The 23,938-nt window shown below is 37.5% G+C and overlaps 1 protein-coding gene and 1 long non-coding RNA gene across 2 annotated transcripts; both read right to left on the reverse strand.

Annotated features, from left to right (window-relative positions):
• On the reverse strand, positions 1 to 23,526 carry LOC101737520 (FAS-associated factor 1). Its single transcript, XM_038017748.2, has 16 exons — positions 23,356 to 23,526; positions 22,872 to 22,940; positions 16,419 to 16,545; positions 12,350 to 12,478; positions 11,085 to 11,259; positions 10,625 to 10,769; positions 9,703 to 9,831; positions 8,218 to 8,338; positions 7,544 to 7,689; positions 6,229 to 6,383; positions 5,477 to 5,613; positions 4,749 to 4,911; positions 3,346 to 3,442; positions 2,528 to 2,668; positions 1,209 to 1,286; positions 1 to 261 (listed from the first exon to the last, which is right to left on the reverse strand). Exons 1-16 carry the CDS (start codon positions 23,392 to 23,394, stop codon positions 181 to 183), a joined length of 1,932 nt encoding a protein of 643 aa, XP_037873676.1. The 5' UTR covers positions 23,395 to 23,526; the 3' UTR covers positions 1 to 180.
• On the reverse strand, positions 17,815 to 21,590 carry LOC134200649 (uncharacterized). Its single transcript, XR_009975654.1, has 2 exons — positions 18,294 to 21,590; positions 17,815 to 17,997 (listed from the first exon to the last, which is right to left on the reverse strand). It is a non-coding gene; the product is annotated as an uncharacterized LOC134200649 (long non-coding RNA).
• Positions 23,527 to 23,938: the final 412 nt, after the last annotated feature.

Below are 23,938 nucleotides of genomic sequence, written 5' to 3' on the forward strand. Positions count from 1 at the left end.
TCAAGTTGAAAAATTGTTTATATTTTCTAATGTAATAATTCATACAGACTACACATAAGCCTGACAAACACGCTTCGGTACAATTAACGAGCACTGCCACCGATCCTATATCAGTTCCGCGGGCCGAACACGCACACAGCCCTAATTCACTTTACAGTGATGCACTCAAAGTGGTCTTCTTCACCGCTCTTCAAGCATAACCGTTTCTTGTGGGCACAGCTTCAATGATTTCAGGGTACTGTTGTGAGATTCCACGGTGAGCTGGCAAAAGTTAAGGAATTTATTAGTATGAAAATACAGCCCGACTATATTATCTCTGGACTTGGTGCAAGGGAAACTGGGAGGGCTTCACATTCCAAGCTATACGTGTGATTCCAAGTTTATGATTAAAATATTTGTGAGTGGTGGTGGTAAATATGGTAAGTGGTGGTGGTGAATATGGTGAGTGGTTACCGTCGCCCATGGACTACAGCAATGCCAAGGGCAGAGCCAAGCCGCTGCAATGCAATGGAGATTTCAAAATTATTTAAATAACTGAGATAGAACTTTCAATATACGATAGTATATTGAAAGTTCTATCAATATAATATATCAATATAAGATCAATATATCAATATAAGATAGTTATAATTAAAATTAATTATAACTATCTTACTGGCCTATTTCTGCCGTAAAGCAGTAATGCGTTTCGGTTTGAAGGGTGGGGCAGTCATTGTAACTGTAACTATACTTGAGACCTTAGAACTTACATCTCAAGGTGGGTGGCGCATTTACGTTGTGGATGTGTATAGGCTCCAGTAACTACTTAACACCAGGTGGGCTGTGAGCTCGTCCACCCATCAAAGCAAAAAAAAAAAAAAAAAAAACATTCAATATGTATTTTTTAATGAAAATCACGCAGATGTAACATGCGATAAAAAGTAATGTTGGCATGTGTATTGTCTTGTTAATTGTAATGGTTGAAACCATTCTAGGTAGTTTATTCATTTGCTGTTGCATTTTGCAATATAACATAAATAATATATATAATATAGAATGCAAGTTTAGTATAATCCTTTGAAAACAAAACCGATTTATTAATATTACAATATACATCTCTGGTTTACATTTACAAAGGTTGCTCTGTGATATAAGTAAGTTGTAATATAAGTCTAATTCTATAACTTATTTTAAATTTGATTTACGATATTTTTAATATTGTCACTTACGTCTCTTCTAGGCCAGCTAGAGATGACCTTGTAGTTTTCTTGCGGATAACCTTTGGATGCTAGGAAATCTAACAACGCCTGAAATCAATTTAAAAAAAAACACGATATAGTAACATAAGAGGACTTCTTGGCGGGAACGCGAGGAGTGAAGTTGTGTGATTTGTTTTATTTTGTATATTTAGTGTTTCTTCAGGTTTAAATGTGTAATAACAGTGGTTTATTAACTGTTTAATATCTGTGAGTTAAGTGCACAAATGTGGGAAAATGAAACAAAGGCGCTGAACGTAATTTCTCGGGATCCTCCAAAAAGCTCACTAAAAAAGTCTCAGTAAATGACCACCATTTTACTGAGATTATATTACATTTTATTTCATTTCATAGTACCTATCATTTTTCATAAAAATAAGGATATAAATTAAGATAAGACTTGACGTAAAGGTCTTAGTGACTAGGTCATAAAATCCCCAAAAGAAAAGTAACATAAGATTGCTTTAATTATAATGGTTTGATGATATTTAGATTAATTTTACTGTCATTGCCTACTATAGACGAGCATACGGACTACCTGATGCAGAGTGGTTACTGTCTCTCATTGAGGCAATGGTTCTAGATAATTCGAATGGACTCATAGCACAAGTGGCGCGCGACGCGATTGTAAAACAAAATATTAAAAAAAATGTGTATTGATTTTTCATAAAATTCATTGGTCATGTTTATTATTTATACACTCCTTTTTATATAACCACATTTTCACAGTTATATATTGATAAAACAAACAGTAATTGAATTACTATCTATGACGCGAAAAATAATTATCGTTTGCTACATTATTTCTATTGCTATATGAATCTTTCACGCGGTCATTGACCTTGTACGTGATAGCTGATCTATAGTTATGAGCTATGAATAAAAGTTATAAAAATGATAATTGATCTTTAATGTCTTTGGGTCAGGAGTTATCAGTGCTGTCAAGGACCACTTTTTTCCCTTGCCTATGCTGAGAGCCTTGATAGGCTATTTCAGCTTCGCCTTGACGTGTAGGTGAGCTCACGGGGCTCAAACCGGGAGTGTTACTAACACTGGCCCTAGCAAGAGCAATGCTTCGCAGAATCTACCACCGAATCGGAAACGCGACCCATTCAGAAGATCCGGCGAGAAACTCAGTGGGCTGTGTCTGTGGGTTAATTTACTCGTCGAAACCTCCGTGCAAGCGACGGGTTTCGACGAGAACGATGACCGGTGCTTGAGGTACCTACAAGCACCGTTAATGGATCGGGAGGATCCGTAATGACGTGGTTAGGGCGAGGGCGGGTACTTACGGCGAGCGTGTCGTCGGCGTTGAACCTCCGCTCGATGCAGTCGTGGTGCGGGGGCGGCAGGCGCACGCGGATGCGCGCCACCTCGCGGGACCCGGCGCCCGGCTCGGCGGGCACGCGCGCCGCCGCCTCCGAGCGGAGCGCCTGGACATGCAACAACAATTATTCAATACTTTTTTACTGGACCTCTTGTGAGTCCGCACGGGTAGGTACCACCACCCTGCCTACTTCTGCCGTGAAGCAGTAATGCGTTTCAGTTTGAAGGGTGGGGCGGCCGTTGTAACTATACTGAGACCTTAGAACTGATATCTCAAGGTGGGTGGCGACATTTACGTTGTAGATGTCTGTGGACTGTGAGATCGTCCACCCACTTAAGCAATAAATAAAAAAATGCTGTATCACTTTCTCTCGCATGACCTTTCTCCAACTGTTTCAGTCTCTGATAATATTATATACATACATCATATGATGAGACATCTCAACAAATAAGTTTATACAGTAAACAAGAATGTTTCCGAAATAATATAATTATGTAAGGTGTGTAAAGTTAATAATAATTTAATATGTTAATGATAAAGTTCAAAACTAGTACCTTTGCGGGCAATCTTAAGTGTGTGTCTGAGTGTGTGTTTGTTCAGTGATTTTTTTGTGAACATCTTTTAATGTATAGGAATTGTGTGATATGAGAATGTATTTTGTTTCAAAACATTTCAGTTGGATATTCTAGTTTCCAGTTACGCCCCCTTGATACTGGGTTCAGATTACAATTTGTATGTGGAAATAATCTTCTCTTTCAAATGAGCTACTTATGTTGTCCGTACCTCCTTCTTGGCTTCTTCCATTTGCCTTTCCGATTCGGCTCTCTCTAATTCCAGATTCTTTTCTATTTCTTGTTGCTTTTTTATTTCTTCTTTCGCTCTGTAAATTATAAAAAAAATAAACATATATTTTTTAGCAAACACGGTAACTCAATCAGGTACCCGTACCAGGACCCTGAAACTGCGATGCTTTAAGACAAATATTTTTTGGAACGAAGTTCCTTATCGCGCGTTGTGAAAGGGGGCTAGACGGAAAAAATTCTTACGAAAAGTTGTCACGACACTTTTTAGATCCGTCATTCTGACCAATCAACGTGTAGGCGCTTATTGCGTGACATTGCTCGTATCCGATCCGATTGGTCCGCGTAATGAGTACAGTTTCTCGAGATAGCGTTTCAACAATAGTAATTTAGTTCATAGTATTGTTTTTTTCTTCTTCATAATGCCGTAATTTATTATTAAACTTTTAAAAAAAAATTACAATTCCTTCACTAATTAATCGAAAGGAACTTCGTTCCATCCGGGTGTCCCTTGACACCTCTGATTTTTTTTTTATATGGAAACTAGCGACATCTTGTAGCGGATGTCCCTAAACTTATATGTTGTTAGATATAAGGCATTTAATTATTGTGTAACTAAACACAAAAAAAAAACATACTAGTCTTTATTTGTTATAGACATATTGATGAAATTTTATCAATTTGATTAAAATTTATCAATTTGTGGTTTCTGACAATAAAATATAGGATATGTTACTGCCATCTACAGTAGCAATGAGAAACTAATCGAACCGAAGCCATCTAGTGGCCGACACCCGTAAACACTTTTGTTGAGTGCTTGAGTTGCTTATCTATAACTAATTTATGTGTATTACCTATGCAAATACATTCTGTCGTGAGCAGCCGAGCGAGGCAGAGCTCCCTGTTATTGTTGTACGCTTGAAATTCAATAAATGGAAATCATTGGGAAAGTGAGTCTTATTTACTATCACTATGGAAGGTAATGACAACTAACAGAATGACGTCATCGTTTGTAATAACAATGTGGTGTCAGTCACTGACGCCATCAGTCTCCGACGTCACCACTCGGTCCGTCATATATGTATTTTTTTTTCCTACCTAAGCTGATAGCCTTGAGAGGCTATTTTAGCGCAACCTAAACTAGTAGGTGAGCTCACGGGGCTCAAACCGGAGTGATCACTGACCCTAGCAAGAGCAGTGCTTCGCAGAATCTACCACCGGATCGGAAGGTGACCCACTGAGAAGGTTCGGCGAGAAACTCAGTGGGCTGTGTCTGTGGGTTAATTCGCTCGTCGAGCCCTTCGTCGCAAGCGGCGGGTTCGACGAGGACGGTGACCGGAATATATGTTATAGTCTGTTGTTGCTATATCAGAATGTTTAACCAACCTGTCAGCTTCAAGACTCCTCATGTAGGCCTCGTCTTGTTCGAGTTTGACGCGCTGCCTCGCGTCCCGTTCCCGCTCCAGTCTCGCGTCCTCGTCCCGCTGTATCGCGAACCGCTCCAACGCTTCCACTAGGCCGCCGACCAGCTCTGACACGCCGACATTGCCTGCACGCAAAGGGATATTAATAGAGAGCGTTAAATAAAAAAAATAAAAAAACGAGATGTTATTCCTTCACCGTGGAAGTCAATCGTGAACATTTGTTAAGTACTATTTCATTAGAAAAATTGGTAGTGGTGCGGGATTCGAACACCGGTGCATCGCTAGATACGAATGCATCGGACGACTTATCCTTTAGGCCACGACGACGACGAAGCGGCAACACTGGACGGGGTCCTGACTCAGGGATACCCTCTCGTAGAGCCCTGTTTACGGATTCACGAAATACGTCCTTATTACAATGTATCGTAAAAGTTATTTATATTTAATTTAGCAAAAAGACATTGTTTTCATTTAGTAAAGAATAATTATCCATTGATCGGGTATCTCTTACTTCTGTATGGGGTATGACTAACGTATTGCTTATTTCTGTTGCGAGGTCCGTCCAAGGTTGTTTCCAAGCAGGCAGGGATTACATAGAGGAATCAGCATTTACTTTAAAATGTCTATTGATCCAAGTAATCGTACACTTGCAGTATATCTAATTAAGTAAAAAAAATATGCATCCCTTACCATTAATAACAGAGTATATTTCGGTATTAGAACGAACTCTCATTATGATGACCAAGGCTGGTAGTCTGTCGACGGGGATGCTCTGTATCGTCATGCTCGCGACCGAACCCAAAGCTGTCGCTACTGACGTTAACAATCTGCAAATATATCGTATTAAGTCATACAGAAGGGTCAGATTCAAAGCAGCTCGAGGTCAATGACCTTGTACTGTAGTACACTACTCCGGTCAGTAGTATCACACATTTCGGATCCTCCCGATTCATTAACGGTGCTTTTAGGTATCAGCTTAGGTAGATAAAAAATTATCACAAATAAGCCGGTGGTGCTATAGTATTTATGGGACTTAGAACTAATGTTTTAGAGCTCCGGGAATCATCAGGTAAGTTGAGCGAGTTCATTGACCCGTGTATGCAATGTTTTTTTTTTTTAACTCCCTTGCTGATAGTCTTGAGACTATATTTTCAGCTTCACCCTAACGTGTAGATGTCCCGGGGCTCAAACCTGACATTGTTACTAACACTGGCCGTAGCAAGAGTAGTGCTTCGCAGAATCTACCACCTTATCGGAATCGCGACCCACTGAGCAGATCCAGCGAGAAACTCAGTGAGCTGGGTTAATTCACTCGTCGAGCCCTTCGCCGCAAGCGACGGGTTCGACGAGCACGGTGACCGGTGCTTGCGGTACTTAAAAGCGCCGTTAATGGACCGGGAGGATCCGTAATGACGTGTGCAATGTATTAAGGGATAGCTTACAGATTATTATTATTGGGATGCGTGAGATCCCATCCGTATATGACGAAGTTAGCGGACAGCGTCTGCAGCACGGCGTCGCTGCCCAGCAGCTGCGCGCAGAACACGTTGGACAGCACGGACTGCTCGTGGTGCAGGTACACGCCCAGGAGCTTTCTCTGAAATTATATTTACATCACAACCTGACATCTCGTACTTTTATGAAGTTAACGTTGAGTACTGCCACAAGTGGATTTTGTTTCATTATCTATATATGCATTCACAGGCGAATTACTCTAATGTACGAGTAATGCCAAGCCCCAGAACTAAGTACTCAAGCCGTTGCCAATTTTTTTTGTAGTATATCTTGTTTTTTTTTTTGCTTAGATGGGTGGACAAGCTCACAGCCCACCTGGTGTTAAGTGGTTACTGGAGCCCATAGACATCTACAACGCAAATGCGCCACCCACCTTGAGATATAAGTTCTAAGGTCTCAAGTATTGTTACAACGGCTGCTCCACCTTTTAAACCGAAACCCATTACTGCTTCACGGCAGAAATAGGCAGGGCGATGGTTCCTACCCGTGCGGGCTCACAAAAAGTCCTACCACGTCTCGTACACTTATGAACTTGAGTACTGCTACATGTAGATTTTGTTTCATTATCCGTATATGCCTTCACAGGCGAATTACTCTAATGTACGAGTAATGCCAAGCCCCAGAACTAAGTACTCAAGCCGTTGCCAATTTTTTTTATAGTATATCTTGTATGAATAGTATTAACAGAATTGCTTTTAAATTTGAAATTAATCAAGTTAATTTATGTATATTATTTAAATGACAATTTGTGCTTTACATAATATACCCATCCGGAATACTCTAAGGGTTGCAATTGAGAAGAAACAAAACCGCTACATATGATACATTATCAATGATTATTTCAATATTTAGATCTGTCTATATTTCTCTGATGTCCTTTTATGCCATTAAGCTAATCAGTTCTCAGCCGTGAGTGCCACTGAGCAATACCCGCGTGAAATTACAGTTGTACATTTTGCAACATCAATAGGTTCCGATGAAATTTAATTTTAACTAGCGACCCGCCCTCGCTTCGCTTCGGAAACTGTTATTTATTATTCTCTACTATTTAATGGATGGTATTATGCATATAAACTTTCCTCTTCAATCACTCTATTAAAAAAAACCGCATCAAAATCCGTTGCTTATTTTTAAAGATTTAAGCATACATAGGGACAGAGAAAGCGACTTTGTTTTATACTATGTAGTGATTTGAAACAAGAAAAAGTTTTGATGAAGCCGCGTTTGAGGTTGACGACTAACTTCTTTGGCAGGTTTGAGACAGGACTCCTTGATGGCGTCCTGGAGGGTTCCCTCGAAGAAGTTCGGTATGTTGGGTCCGTAGCGGGCTCGGAACCGACTCGCGAACTCTATGCAGCCCAGCGCCTCGTCTTCTACGTTTTCCGACACTGAAATGTTAATACAGGATTTACTGGAACGTTTTTATTTTTATTGCATAGATAGGTGGACGAGCTCAGTGGTTACCGGAGCCCATAGACATTTACAACGTAAATGTTGCCACCTACCTTGAGATATAAGTTCTAAAGTCTCAAGTATAGTTACAACGGCTGCCCCAACCTTCAAACCGAAACGCATTGCTGCTTCACGGCAGAAATAGGCAGGGTGGTGCTCGCAAGAGGTTCTTACCACCACTAATTAGGCAAATTATAATTTTGCGAGTTTGATTTTTATTACACCATGTTCTTCCTTCATTGTGGAAGTCAATCGTGAAAATTTCTTAAATACGCATTTCATTACAAAAATTGGTACTCGCCTGCGGGATTCGAACACCGGTGCATCGCTTCAACACGAATACACCGGACGTTTTATCCTTTAGGCCACGACGACATAACCCACGTCAGTCGTAAATCTACAGTCCCAATCAAATGGGAACATGGAGAAGTATGCCAAGCATAATACAAGAGAAGAAAACTCACTGAGTGGCTGCAACCTCTCCGAATTAGCTATGTCGACGAACATGTCGTCTTCTCCCGTGAAGCCGGTGTCTTCCACTTCTTCGACAGAACTGTTCTCGCTGTCTGAACTTTCGACTATTATCTGTAACAATGATTCTCGTTAATTTACATGAATACAATACAATAAAGAATCAGGGAAATAAATCAAATCAAATGAAATAAAAAAAAAAATTCAACACTAGCTGACCCACCCGGCAGACTTCGTAGTGCCTCAATCGATAAATAAAAGACCGACGGGGGACACACCAAAGGAAAAACAAAATTGTTATTTTTATTTAATTCCGAGCATTTTCATATTTATCTAACTTTTAAACCTTCTCTGGACTTCCACAAATAATTCAAGACCAAAATTAGCCAAATCGGATCAGCCGTTCTCGAGTTTTAGCGAGACTAACGAACAGCAATTCATTTTTATATAATATAGAGATAAAAGACAAATGAAAGTACGTACTTGTTGAACGTCAAAAGAACTACCGTCAATTCACAAAAACTAGCCTCCGTTCTGAGAAGAAATGACAAAAAACTCAGCGGGCATGTCCTTTTTTTTAATATTAGATTTTTTTTTAAATATTACTTTCTTTTTTTTAGGGAATATTTCTAGGGAAACAAAAAAACATGACTTCTCTGTTCCTGAGTTGCAGTATTTTATTATCATATTATATTATCCGTGTTATGTTTGTGAAAGTTGGGCCAACATTTCTAGGGGAAAAAAAAATAGCTGTTCTATCTCCCCTTTTGAAGTTGCAGTATTTAATTAAAAAATATTTTCTAAATATGCTTGTAATGTGTCATGAACAAAAATAATACCGATGTATAAATGGTGTTGCCATAAGCAACGGTTCAAGATTTTAAAATTTTTTGGGCGATTAGTTCACAGCTATTGATATTTACAATTTATTATTGTTGTAGCTATAACTCGATTATGAATTATTTTAAATTAATTATATTTTTTATTTATTTACTCACTGTATTATCTTCAGTCCTCAAAGCAATCTAAAGCAAGAATAACATAATTCGAGCATTGCTGAATACATAAATAAACCTAAACGTCTTTTTAAGTTCATACTATACGAAAATTTTACTAAATTATTGTGTTAATGATTTTAGTTAAACGAGCTCACGGCCTACCTAGTACTAAGTGGTTACGGTAGCCCACTTAAGGTGTAGCTGCCACCCATCTTGAGATATGGTGGACCTTAGAACTAATATCTCAAAGGTGGGTGGCGCATTTACGTTGTGGATGTCTATGGGCTCCAGTAACCACTTAGCACCAGGTGGGTTGTGAGCTCGTCCACCCATATAAGCACTAAAAAAAAACACTAACTCCTCTCTCTCTCTCTTATATCGTCATTCACACACTCCATCCATGTCCATCTAAGCAATAGAAAAAATAAAAAAAAGATTGAGGAGATGCTGTCCTGGAGATATACAAAAGCCCGCACTTACCCTCTTGTATTCCTTGAGTGGTTTGGCGGGCGCCCTTTTGACTGTGAGCTCGTGTTGCGGCAGGTCCAGGCCGACCATTGCCAGCACCGTGTCGTCCAGCCCCGACACTGACGGCCACCCTGTCCACGACTGTCACACACGGATTGGAAACATGATCTAACCAGCCTTCAAGCCCATAACTTCATATATAGGCCTATAACTATGACTTTATAAGCCTAAACCTATACACATTATATAGCCTAAGCCTTTTTATATAAACCTATATCATTATAAGCCTATAACTTCAACCCTATAACATAGACTTGAAGAATCTGGGTAGGAAGTTACCCAGCTATGAAGATAGACTTTGCCACTTAAATTTAGACTCTCTTCTTAATCGGAGGAAACTAATGGGGTTATATTTCTGTACAAATTAATCCATGGAATAACCGACACACCTAATCTCTTAACCCAGATAAAAATATCAGCCGCTAAGTACCTACCAAGAACGAATAAATATAGCCCTATAATAATATATAGCCTTGAGAGGCTATTTCAGCTTCACCCTAACGTGTGTAGGTGAGCTCGCGGGGCTCAAACCGGAGTGTTGCTAACACGAACCCTAGCAAAACCCATGCTTCACAGAATCTACCACCGGATCGGAATCGCGACTCACTGAAAAGATCCGGCGAGAAACTCAGTGGGCTGTGGGTTGATTTACAACAGTGACCAGTACTTGAGGTACCTAAAAGCACCGTTAGTGGATCGGGAGGATCCGTAATGACGTGTTTTGGGCGACGTCGACTGTTTACCATTCGTGCCGCTTTATCGAAATGGCAAGCGGTTTTATGTGGCTGTTATCACTTATAATAGCCAAAGGCTCAACCGCATTAAATACTTATGAGTTTTCTTCCTTCAATAACTAGTTGACCTGACTAATTACCTGATGCCTGGCCGGTATGTCCGTAAGTGAGTAGATGTCGTTCTTCACTTCCCTCACAGATTTCGTTCCGGGGTACTTAAGGGTGTAGTCCCTGTCATTGTGTTTGATGTGAAGCGTGTACGTTGTCGTCAATCTCTCCGCCACACTAGAAACGAAGATATTTCGTATCACAAACTAATTTAATTTTATTACTGGCGGTAGGACTTTTTGTGGGTCCGCACTATTAGGTACCACCACCCCCCTGCCTATTTCTGCCGTGAAGCAGTAATGCGTTTCGGCTTGAAGGGTGGGGCAGCCGTTGTAACTATACTGAGACCTTAGAACTTATATCTCAAGGTGGGTGGCGCATTTACGTCGTAGATGTCTATGGGCTCCAGTAACCACTTAACACCAGGCGGGCTGTGAGCTCGTCTACCCACCTAAGCAATAAAAAAAAAATGAGACTCAAAATGGAACTTACTCATCGTCGGCAACCATTTGCTGATCGGCAGATTTCAGTCTGACGACGGCGTTCTTCACGAGCCCGAGACTGCCCAGGGTGGCCGAGGGGACCGCCTTCGATCCCCCCAAACCCGATATCAGTTGTCTGCACGACGGCACCCCGCTTATTAATTCTAGATGTTTCTTTAAATCACCTGGATTTGATAAATAAAAAAAAACATATAATGTTCCGTCGTAAAAAAATTATAAAATACTAGCTGTACCCGTCCGCCTCGCTGGGAATTTAAAATTACCATTATTATTTCTCACCCCCACAAAGATTCTCATCATTAGCGCCCTCGCAACTGGTGTAGGGAGTCGCAACGCTCATATAAATATAAGCCTATCCATTAAGTACATGTATTTTCTACATGGATACCAAGTTTCAAGTCAATCGGATGCATGGTTCAGTAGTTATAACGGAACATCCGTAAGAACCACTGTAGATTTATATATTAGTATGGATAAAATTAATACCGAAACAAACAAAATAACTAGTTGTTATTGTCATGACTGTAATAAATTCGCTAAAGACTAGACATACTCGCAATGCCGCTTAGTTTATTAAATTTTGTTTTAATCGTTGTTCGTTATTGTATTTTTTTTTCGAAATTTCTAGGCACCTACGTTGTGGACGTTTGTTATCGAATGTTCCAGAAAGAATTTGATTTCCGGTACCAACGATTACCTTATACGGTCATTCTGAAGCTATCACTAGTTAAAGCGCGCGGTTTTCATTCATTGTAACAACTAGTTGTTTGTTTGTGTGTAATTTTTTTTTTTGTATTAATTTTATATTTTAGAATTTCGTTACGACGTAACAATAATTTTCGATAACATGTATGATGCAATATAAGATAATTTAAATTTTATATGACATGAGATACGAGCTTGTGCAAAGCGGTTGATGTCGAATGAACACCACCTTTGATTGCACGGTGCCCAGTGGAGCACCACCATTTCTCTTGCCGTGGTTGTCGGGCAAAGACTAAAGGATTAGCCAGAGAATTGGTAGGAGCATCCTGTGACGATTACCGGTGTACTGTGATCGATAGTATTGCTACCCCGGACAAATGCGTGAGACTATGACCTCATGTCTCAAGGTAGAGGTAGCAGCCCGGGACCCGGTGATCAGTTCACACCAGGACAGCCGCGAGCTAGGGAAGGGCCAGCCCTAGCTACACCGCTACCCAAAATAAAATATAAGTCTTTAATAACATAAATGCATCATTCAAATATACTCACTAACAGTGGCTGTGCCATTAATTTTAATTCCATACATTTTGTTATTCCAGTTTATTTGTAGCTCAACAAAACCGTTCGTACTGTTCCTATTAATCGATGATGTTGAAGCTTGATTATTATCTTCTCTATCTGTAGATTAAAAACGATGCTTATTAGAGTTTTCTTTTAATATATATTTGAAATTGTCATTATTTTAGTTTCGACTTTGCGAATGTTTTACAGTTTTCGTGGTCACGTGGACGTCTGATTATAATGACGTATAACATGTTAGAGAGCACGCAAACCGTAAAGCATTAGAAACGTGGCTCATCGCGCGATTAAACCGTGAAAGTATTATTAATTCTGTGGAAAACTCTCGAAAACCGAAGAAAATTATAACTTTATCATTTTTCCCCTTACCGATTCGCTGGTAGCCTTAAGGGGACTAAATTTATATTACTTAATCTGGCCATAAATACTGTTACAATTAAAAATAAACAAAATATTACATTTGAATTTGGAATCTGTCATTTTTATATGATTGCTCATTCATTGAGTTTTCTCATTTTGGCGCCAATACATTGTACAATATTTTGCGATATTAAAATGTAGTGGGGTGATAAAGAGAACCGAATCGCTGTGATTGCATTATACAAAGTAGGTATGGAGCCAAATGCAATTTTTAAAACTCTTCATACGCTTGGTATTAGTAAAATGTTTGTGTGCCGGGCTATTAATAGGTGCAATGAGACCTCCTCTGTTTGTAACAGAAAAAAGATCTGGCCGCCCACGTAGTGTTCGTACGAAAAAGGTGGTCAAAGCAGTAAGGGAAAGAATTCGAAGAAATCCTGTCCGAAAGCGAAAGATTTTATCTCGGGAGATGAAGATAGCACCTAGAACCATGTCGCGTATTTTAAAAGATGACTTAGGACTTGCAGCCTATAAGAGACGTATTGGTCATTTCTTAACTGATAATTTAAAAGAGAATAAATAGGGTGGTAAAATCGAAACAATTACTGAAGCGGTACGCAAAGGGAGGTCATAGAAAAATTTTGTTTACGGATGAGAATTTTTTACAATTGAGCAACATTTTAAGAAACAAAATGACCGTATTTATGCTCAAAGCTCTAAGGAAGCTTCCCAATTAGTCGACAGAGTGCAACGTGGGCACTATCCGACTTCAGTGATGGTTTGGTGGGGTATTAGCTATGAAGGAGTGACTGGGCCATACTTTTGTGAAAAAGGTATCAAAACATCGGCACAAGTGTATCAAGATACCATTCTTGACAAGGTAGTGAAGCCCCTTAACAACACCATGTTCAATAATCAAGAATGGTTCTTCCAGCAAGACTCGGCGCCAGGTCATAAAGCTCGGTCTACGCAGTCTTGGTTGGAAACGAACGTTTCGGACTTCATCAGAGCTGTAGACTGGCTAGTCTAGTCCCGATCTTAATCCGCTGGATTATGATTTATGGTCAGTTTTAGAGAGTACAGCTTGCTCTCAACGCCATGATAATTTAGAGTCCCTAAAACAATCCGTACGATTGGCAGTGAAAAATTTTCTCATGGAAAGAGTGCGTGCTTCTTCTATTGATAACTGGCCTCAACGTTTAAAGGACTGTATTGCAGCCAATGGAGACCACTTCGAATAAGCTTTTTATACTTTAAATTGTTTTATATTTATGTATTAAACTAACACACTGTAAAAGTAATAAATTTAATTTGCCATAGATTTTTTTTTCTTTTCCTTTGTTTTTTTATTTATGGCCAGACTAAGTATTGTCTGTGTTTTTGAATCGAGCGAATTAATCGGCGGATAAAAATTTTTCACACAAAAAAAAACCAGCGGCATATTCGTAATGATGTCAATGGATTCCGTAGCCTATTTTACACGAGAAAATATAACACATTTGGTGATGATCCCTTTAGAGCAGTGATAGGCAACCGCGGCAACTAACGGCCAATCTGGCGAAGCGCGGGAGTAATACGCACACAATAATTGTCGGAAGGCTTAGGCTAAGCACACACTACGAGTTTTAAAGTGCGGAATAATATCGCAAACGATAATAAGTTCCTGTTCCTACGCGCACTAGGTACGAGAGTCTGTCTATTATCAAAGGTGGCAATCTGTGCTAGGAGTGGGTAATATCGGTTTTGCCGCGTATCGAATCGTATCTATATATCGAGGATCAATATCGGATATTGAATCTCTATATTTTCTGAATCTATATATTGATGGATGCTAGTAGATTTTCTCGATTCATGATATTTGAGATTTGAAACGATACGCTGATATAATATCGTAGTAGATATAGATTTAAGTCAACGTTATACGGTTGGTTTTCTGATATCAATTTATAATATGATCTTAAAGTAATAAAAAGAACATGAAAATAAAAATATCAAAAAAACTTTCCTTCATGCTTTTACCAGGCTTAAGACTGGCTACATTATTTTCAGTTTTTAGTATTTTGTGTCTTAATTTAAAATTACAAAATATACCAAAAGAGTGTAGATTTCAAAAGTTTAATACAAACACAAGAAATAAACTCAATTATTTGGATTCAACTAAAAATAGAAAAATGTGTACTTTAAAAATCAAACACAAAAAACTTTTAAGTATTTATAAACACTTGTCCAAAAATTCTAGTTCAAGGTCAAAGCGCGTGAAATTAAATTCAACGATGCAAATAGGCTATACTGCATTCAAGTTAGGGTCGAAAGTTGAAACTTCTTTCCTAAATTGTATCCTGCTGATACGCTAAGAATAATATACAGACATATGGACTTAAATATAAGGTTTACAATTGTATGGATAATGCCTGTTTCTGTTTCATTCATCACATGATATCCCTATACTATCGTGCGCTCACTCACTCTGGCCGATTCGATACGAACCAAACGAATATTGCCGATATTAACGAATCGGTACGATATGCCGATGCGCATCACATCGAGCAATATCGTGTATCGGCTGATATCGAAATATAGATTTCGATTCACGAATCGGTCCGATATGGCGATGCGCATCACATCGAGCAATATCGTGTATCGGCTGATATCGATATATAGATTTCGTGCGGGGCGATATCGGATTCAACGATATTGCTGCGATATATAGATATTGAATCTATATACGATTTATATCACCCACTCCTAATCTGTGCATTTGGACAAAAAAAAATTATTGATATGTCAATACAGATTGATGTGAATATAATCGTCTCCTTCAAATAATACGGTTCAAAACTTGCATTAAATAAAGATTAATACTTAACCTGTTATTTATCTAAGATGTCGTTCAGAAGTTTTGTGACTGCCAATGGAATACTAAGTCAATAATTCGTTTTTCTGATTTACCAATAATTGTCCAAAAGTCTCATTGCCGGCTTTGATAATAGTCGACTCAATTGTCGCTTGCGGAATAGCGGAGGAAAAAGAAAGTTATTGAAGTAAATACTGGGTGGGACACCACGAAAGACGGGAGTGTTACGTGGAAACATGGATTTACAAAAGAAAGTTACCATTACTTGATTCTTTTTTTTATTGCTTAGATGGGTGGATGAGCTCACAGCCCACCTGGTGTTAAGTGGTTACTGGAGCCCATAGACTTTTACAACGCAAATGCGCCACCCACCTTGAGATATAAGTTCTAAGATCTCAGTATAGTTACAACGGCAGCTCCACCCTTCAAACCGAAACGCAGTACTGCTTCACGGCAGAAACGGGTAAGTCGGTGGTACCACCCGCGCGGACTCACAAGAGGTGAGAGACTCACCAGTAAAAATCTACGTAATAGAACTTTGAAGATTTTTTATTTTTTCGCAATGCGCGGTATTTGATATCACTTCATACGGTACAAAATAGATTGTATAATTATGTAGATAAATATTATTTATATTATGTAGATAAATTGTAATGTTTTTCTATTGTATTGATTTGAGATGGTTTTTCGCACCGAATTTTAATCGCAGTGTGCCCTTAGCCTTAATGTTCATGTGTTCAAATACACGTGTCATGTCAAATTTAAATACACGTCATGTCTATCTAGCGCACTGAAGTATAGGTCTAGCGTCACGGGGTCACTTACCTGGTGGGTGTGTTTTTGGCGTTATCACAGATATATCGTCGTCTATCATTTCAACGTTGTGAGTGTCATCTTGTGCGTCCGCGGCGGCGGCGTTTTGATCCTGCGGCATCACTCGGTTTATAGCTGTCTGAATACAGAAAATAACAAAACGTTTGATAAAAATCGTAGAAGCCGAGAAGTCATTGAAGAAGTTTTTCTTTTATTGCCCTTCTAGGCAGACGAGCATACGGCCCACCTGATGGTGAGTGGTTACCGTCGCCCATGGACTTCAGCAATGCCAGGGGCAGAGCCAAAGCCGCTGCCTGTAAATAAAAAAAAAAACATTCCAACGAATTGAAATTAGAACAGCATCAATAATAGTCGAAGTTAATTCATTATGCATTCTTACGGACAGCTCTGAGAGCTACCGGTCAGATTTTGAAATATCAGCTTTTTTAAATAAACAAAAAAGTCTGAGGTACACACATATAAAATAGTCAAATTGATAACCACCTCATTTATTTGAGGTCGGCAACAAAGCATTGTTTATCCAAAGACAAGTATGCGAATGGGTTAATATCTTATGCTTACTATAAAATCAATGATTATCTAGAAGATTGCACAAAGTGGGAATGAGTTGCTCGCTCCGGGCATTTCAATATTGTAAAATTGTTATGTTAATTACTTATTGTAAAAATGAATATTTAAAAAATCTAATATAATTTTTTTTATCTAATATTTAAAAAAAAAAGACATGCCCGCTGAGTTTCTTGCCAATTCTTGTCAGGACGGAGGCTAATTCTTGTGAATTGGCCTTCGATCAACAATAGTAACTAGATAAAGGGATACGTACAAAATTAAAGCAAAAACTGTCCGCGTGAATATATACTTATATAGCTACATTCGTTTACTAACAAACGGAGAAAAAAGTTTTGAAACACTTTTACGTTCAAACTAATAACAACTATGGCACCTAGTAATAAAGTCACAAATCTCCAAAACATTATCTAATACTTACGATCATTCGTCACATAAAACGAGCAAAGCAATAAATTACCCCTGTCACTTACCAATAAAAAGACATATTTTAAACAACTTTTAATGTTAAATCAATCTTAAGGTGCAACAAATAAAGTAACTTTTCCCTTAATTGCTCTGAGAACTAACATCGTTTTGCTTTATTTATTTTTGCTTCTTGAAATGCCGATTTGTATTTACTACAGGAGGTAAGGGAGTCGCGCTTAACACTAAAATAATTTATTAATGAATTAAAGTAAAAGTTTAGTTGTTTACTTTTTATGTTTTGGAAATGTATGTTTGTTAGTATCTATACATTACTTATTATTTTATTAGCGTTACGTTTTTGTGTAATATATATTTTTAAGTTTTCGCGACCAGTGCACATAATAAAACAACGTTTAAACGGTTTCAAGCGTGGTATTTTTATTACAATGTTTCGGCCACGTTTCAGTAGCCGTGAGCACGGAAGGCAAAGATGTCCAGTGTCAATAAGCGGAGATCTTAGCTGGCTTATAAAAGTCATCTCTTGTTTCTCTGGCGACAATCGAGATCCATTCTGCACACGTGATTGCTAGGAAAGCTAAAATAAAAATGGAAAGCTAAGTATCTAATGAGAGTCTAACAAACAGGCACAAAAGCAGCATTAACCAATTTTAACCAACTAATTTTGAAGTGCTGCTAACAAATTTTAAAAAATTATTACAATACAAATCTACTCCATGCATTTACTGTTCTGTTAAGCAAAAGTTTGTCCATGTGTTGGCCGAGCCTTGGCCAACATTTGTAGCGGTGGTTAAAAATCGGTAATTTTGTTCAAAATTTAATATTATTTATAAGTTTAAAGCTTACAATATAGTTTATACTTCATGTACTTACCGAAAGTAAGATATTCCGGCCGTTAAATTGCTTTTTCGGGCCTTATTTTTGCAACTTTTGAATACACACTGCGGTATTGTGAGACGGGTAGACATTGGCTGTGTTTGAAGTGAACTAAACAAAATAAGAGCTCACATTTCATGTGCGCTGTTATTTGACGAGACGGATTTTATGCACTGACCCGAAATCTAGTTACTATTGTTGATCGAAGGAATTGGCGGTAGTTCTTTTGACGTTCAACGAGTATGTACTTTCATTTATGTTGAATAAAGCTTTTTTGATTTGATTTGATTTTATTTGATATGGATATTGGGAATACCGGTTATTTGGGTACTGTGAACTAAAGTTCTCAAGATATTTCGGGATCTTTTTTTACGTTACATATTGACTTGGCGCGTCACCCATCTCGTACTAGGAGGCTGGGTGTTCCGATAACCACACTTCTCTTAATCAGTAATCTTTATATATATAGTTCCACTGTACGTGTGTATGTCACTAAACTCCTAAACGGCTCAATCGACTTGAATGAATGTTTGCAGGACAACATCGGTCGGGTCCGCTAGTATTTTTTTTATTTTTTTTTATTGCTTAGATAGGTGGACGAGCTCACAGCCCACCTGGTGTTAAGTGGTTACTGGAGCCCATAGACACCTACCACGTAAATGCGCCACCCACCTTGAGATATAAGTTCTAAGGTCTCAGTATAGTTACAACGGCTACCTCACCCTTCGAACCGAAACGCATTACTGCTTCACGGCGGAAATAGGTGGGGTGGTGGTACCTACCCGTGCGGACTCCCAAGAGGTCCTACCACCAGTGACATTATCCTAGTAGTCATTGAGTCCATAGCCAGGACCAGGTGAATAGCAATGTCCATTTTCGGACATCTTATGATCTCAATTATCGCTTTCAAACCATATGTCTGTATATCAAGCCAGTATAATATAATAAGAAACGAAAACTGTGAGTATCCGAAAGGTCGGAAGAACCAACGGAAGATTAACTGTAAAAGTAGTCTTATATTCGATGCATGATTCAACGCCTTGATACACAATATAACGTTACAGCGAATGGAAAATAGAATTCTTCAAGATTTCGTAATCTGTTTTCCATTACGTTTAATTGAATTATTTTATTGCTCTTGACGAGCACACGGCCCCCCTGATGGTGAGTGGTTACCGTCGCCCATGGACTACAGCAATGCTAGGGGCAGAGCTAAGCGGCTGACTATCGTTAAGTACTCTCCACAAGCCTTGTTTGAAGAAGGACATGTCATAGCGCTCAGGAAACACAGTGGAGGGGAGCTCATTCCAAAGCCGGATGGTACGTGGCAAAAATGATCTCTGGAAACGCACTGTGGATGAACGCAGTGGCTCCAGGTAGTATGAACGAACTCTCTTTCACAAGTACCGGTCACCGTCCTCGTCGAACCAGTCGCTTGCGACGAAGGGCTCGACGAGTGAATTAACCCACAGACACAGCCCACTGAGTTTCTCGCCGGATCTTCTCAGTGGGTCGCGTTTCCGATCCGGTAGTAGATTCTGCAAAGCACTGCTCTTGCTAGGGTCAGTGTTAGCAACTCTCCGGTTTGAGCCCCGTGAGCTCACCTACAAACGTTAGGGCGAAGCTGAAATAGTCTCTCAAGGCTATCAGCATAGGTAGGGGAGAAAAAACTCCAGTTGTGGGCGGTGCAATGGTAAAAACGAGATGAGAACGAGAAACGAGACGAGATTCTTTATATGAAACATACATACGAGACGAGAAAACTGACTAGTCACTAATGAATGAATGAAAAGACCAACTTAACGCCATTCACTTCTAGGTAACCCTCGTTGATGAAGTGAAAGATTCAAGAGGTGCGTAGCTGTGATAAAGTTAATACACGGCGATATTTTAAAGAATTATAGTAGACATGAGTAAAAATGAACACTAGGTTATAATTACATTGGCAAAAATAACTACATAGATACATACACACAAATTACATAGATAAGAAATACATATTAAATGAAATAAATTATATAAACCATTACTGGACGCACAAGTTATAATAAATAATATATTTGAATCGATTTTATAAAAAAAATATTGAGGTTCATTTATGTATCAGAAACTGTGTTGACGATTAGCAATCTACTAGCAATGACGGAACTGCACCAATAGCCTGCTTGCCATTAGTAATTAAAGCTAAAACTTTAATTACTAATAGAATATCTTAATATCGAAGAGGTTACTTGTTTTTTTTTAAGTACCAAGGCAGACAAGCACTTGCTAAAGCTTATGGAGACTTAAAACCACCATGAACTGTGAGATATGAGTAATTTTATTTGCATTAGAATCGGGAAGCTATCGCTTAATAGTCATCAATAGAAAACAAATAACTTGTGCATTAACAATACTGCATTCACAACAAAGATAATGATTATATATGAAAAGTGATTGAGCACAACGTTCATTAATGACTCAATGTTATTGAGCTAGCAGAATTTATTGAAACAACATGACCAGGAAATACTTTTTTTTTATATGTAATAATGATGTTTTTTATATCTTTGTTACTTTCTTGTTGTATTTTATAATTCAATTAAATACTAAAAGCATTCTGGTTTCTGGTATTGATTACTATTGAATTTTAAATCCATTTATTGTAATGTGGTCATGTATATGTGAACTCTAACAGTGGCTCACAAAGCAAATTAGCCAAACTCTGTGGGCTTGTCTTATTAAATCACATTTCAGATAATCATTATTTCATTTTGCATTTAATAATTTCTGCTATACATTTCTGACTACATCCAAATTAATTTATATTGTGTGAACACAATTCACGTTATATGATAGCTATAATATCTCTGTTGGCGAGGAAGAGGAGGCAAGCAGTGGTGTATGAAAGAAATGAATGTTTTATTGTGTCCTTCCAAATTATATTTTAAAATAACGGTTGTGACGATGCATAGGTACACGGGTGTTATGCGTAAGGTTGTTGCGAGAGAAGTGAGTGAAGTGAGAAGTAGTGCTGCATAGTAGCATGTTGTTTTGTTGTTAGTATTGTGCGCATAGACAATCTCTATAATGCAGTTTAATAATCTTAACACATAATTATCATTATTAATGAGTCTTTATGTTCACATTAAGAACTATCTATTTATGTTTCGACTCCTGTCCGTTGATATTGAATGAAGGGAATACAAGCTGTCACCTGAGGACGCCATTATCTTCTGGTTAATAGCTGTTAGACTATTATCAGACATGCAAGTTCTGAACTAGCATTAAGTAGTATTTTTAATCACATTTAAGGTTCTTAAATGTACTTTTTGGATAAACGAAGTTTTTAAGCTTTTGTAAAATTATGATTTCATTCAATTGGATGACTATACACAAACATATTGCAATCTGTTGTCCGATTGCGCTGAACTTATTTTAAGTAAAATATATGTTTTTTCTAATTGTCTCACTACTTACAGGAAAAATCTGTCGCGGATCATCTCCCAATTAAATTAATCTTAAGCAATGAATGAAATGTATTCAAATCTTAGCTGTATATATTTATTTATTTTTTGATGTTAATGCACTGTCGACTGCACCTATAATTGAGGTGACATCTGCCATGAACTTTTGTCAATTTGTCAATGTTTTGTATAGATGATCACTTTGTTGGTGCAACTTATTAAATAAATAAATAAATAAAATAAAAAAAAAAATCTGAGTGGTAAACATGTTAATTGCTCATTAAAACATAACTTTATGTAAAGGTAGGTTTCTTTTTATGTTTCTCTAGTTAAATATTCCTGGCACAATTTGTTAAATAGGAGATAAAGACGGATAGAGTCTAGTTGAAAATTCGATGCTAACTAATAATCAAGCTTTCTGAACACTACAATTATTATAATTTCAGGTCCATGTATAAAACTTGATTTAGTGACATAAGTCATAAATCAAATTTAGCGGTTCTTTTTTTAAAGAAATAAATAACTATCAGCAACAATATAATACTTATAGTTGTTTTACGATAGATTTAGGATAAAATATTTTATGGTGAGCAAATGTACCTACAACATTTAGCTTAAAATATTTTGGAAAATCCACAAACCACAATTCAGTAAATAATTTGCCTATGTTCTGTATACATTGTATAGCATATTTTATTATTTCTATGAACTTATATGTGCCAATAAATCTTAGTTTAGATAACAATATATGCTACCCTCTGATAAGCACTGAACTTGACTGCCAATTTTAAAGGTTAAAATGTCCTGAAGCTATTTAATCTACTATGATAATTCTTCTTATTATATTTAAAGACAATTTACATTTTCTTATTTATTGATTTACAAATACAATAAGAGTATTATTTCTGTAGTAAAGGTGCTGTATTTCAATATTAAATTTATATCTATGATTTGAGTTTTTCAAATGTAAATCACTTTTTAAAGAAGCCATTGAAAGAACAATCACTTTCTACAAAATTTTCAAATAGTTTTAAATTTTAAACCAATGTAGAATGACTCTGCATAACAATATCAATAATAAATTTAATGTATGGCACATAATTGGATATTTTTTACGTTTAATACATACCAGTAAATCCCAGTTGGACTCGTCAAGGTGATAGATAGCTTCAGCAACGTCTTCAATGGCTGTTATACCCTGATGAAGAAAACATCTTGAAATTTCCTCACGTCATAAACAAAGGATTTGTTTTGTGTACAACAAACAACGGCCTAATAAGGTGTTGGTTGCTGATGATTTATAAAACACAACGTGTTCACGATTGCTTTGTAACTAAGAATAATAAATTACACGGAAATGACAAAGGTATATTTAATTTTTATACAAGAAATACTCTCGCACGCAAATGTTTCTAGGCATACAGATTTGGAATAGACTATAAATTGTTGGTAAATAGGCAGCGAATTTATAGAAACACCTTAATAAATGAAACACAAAGAGATAAATGGAAAATTTCGATCGCTAATGTTATTCACGTTTCAAACGTTGTTAGAGGCATGGTTGAAGGACTTTATTGATCTGTATGACAGATGTATATTATAAAATTGTGTACCTGGAAGTTTGCTAAGATTTCTTCTCTGTTTTCTGCCATCGCAACAAGAAATTTAATTCTAAATTACTATGACATGAAATGACATCTACAATTGCGAATCACTCAAACTAAAACTATAGACAACACTGCTTAGTTTTTATTTTTAGACTGATGCGATGCAGGCTATGTACTGGCTAGAGATTTAAAGAAAATGTTGTCTGTGGTTTGTAGCGAAATATAAAATCAATAATCAAATCTACATATTATGTAGGATTCGTAAAACGAGGTAAATCTTCTATAATTTATAGAACTAAGAATTGTGAAAACATATAGAATTAACATATTTTTAGTTCAATTCTTACCACGATATTAATATACTAAAAAGCTTAGGTATGCTGTAATTTATTCTGCTGGATAGATACATATTTAAAAAAGCCAGTGTACATACATACGCTCGGTTTTATTCTTAATTTTTTTTTATTACTATTCAAATACTAAGTGTATTATTCTCTACGATTACTATTTTCAAACAAAATCGTTAGACTTTATGTACCTAAAGTTTACCTTATTTAAATACAGTACTTTATTTCCGTTGAGGCTTTGC

Source organism: Bombyx mori, chromosome 19 (assembly GCF_030269925.1).
Source record: "Bombyx mori chromosome 19, ASM3026992v2".
NCBI lineage: Eukaryota > Metazoa > Arthropoda > Insecta > Lepidoptera > Bombycidae > Bombyx > Bombyx mori.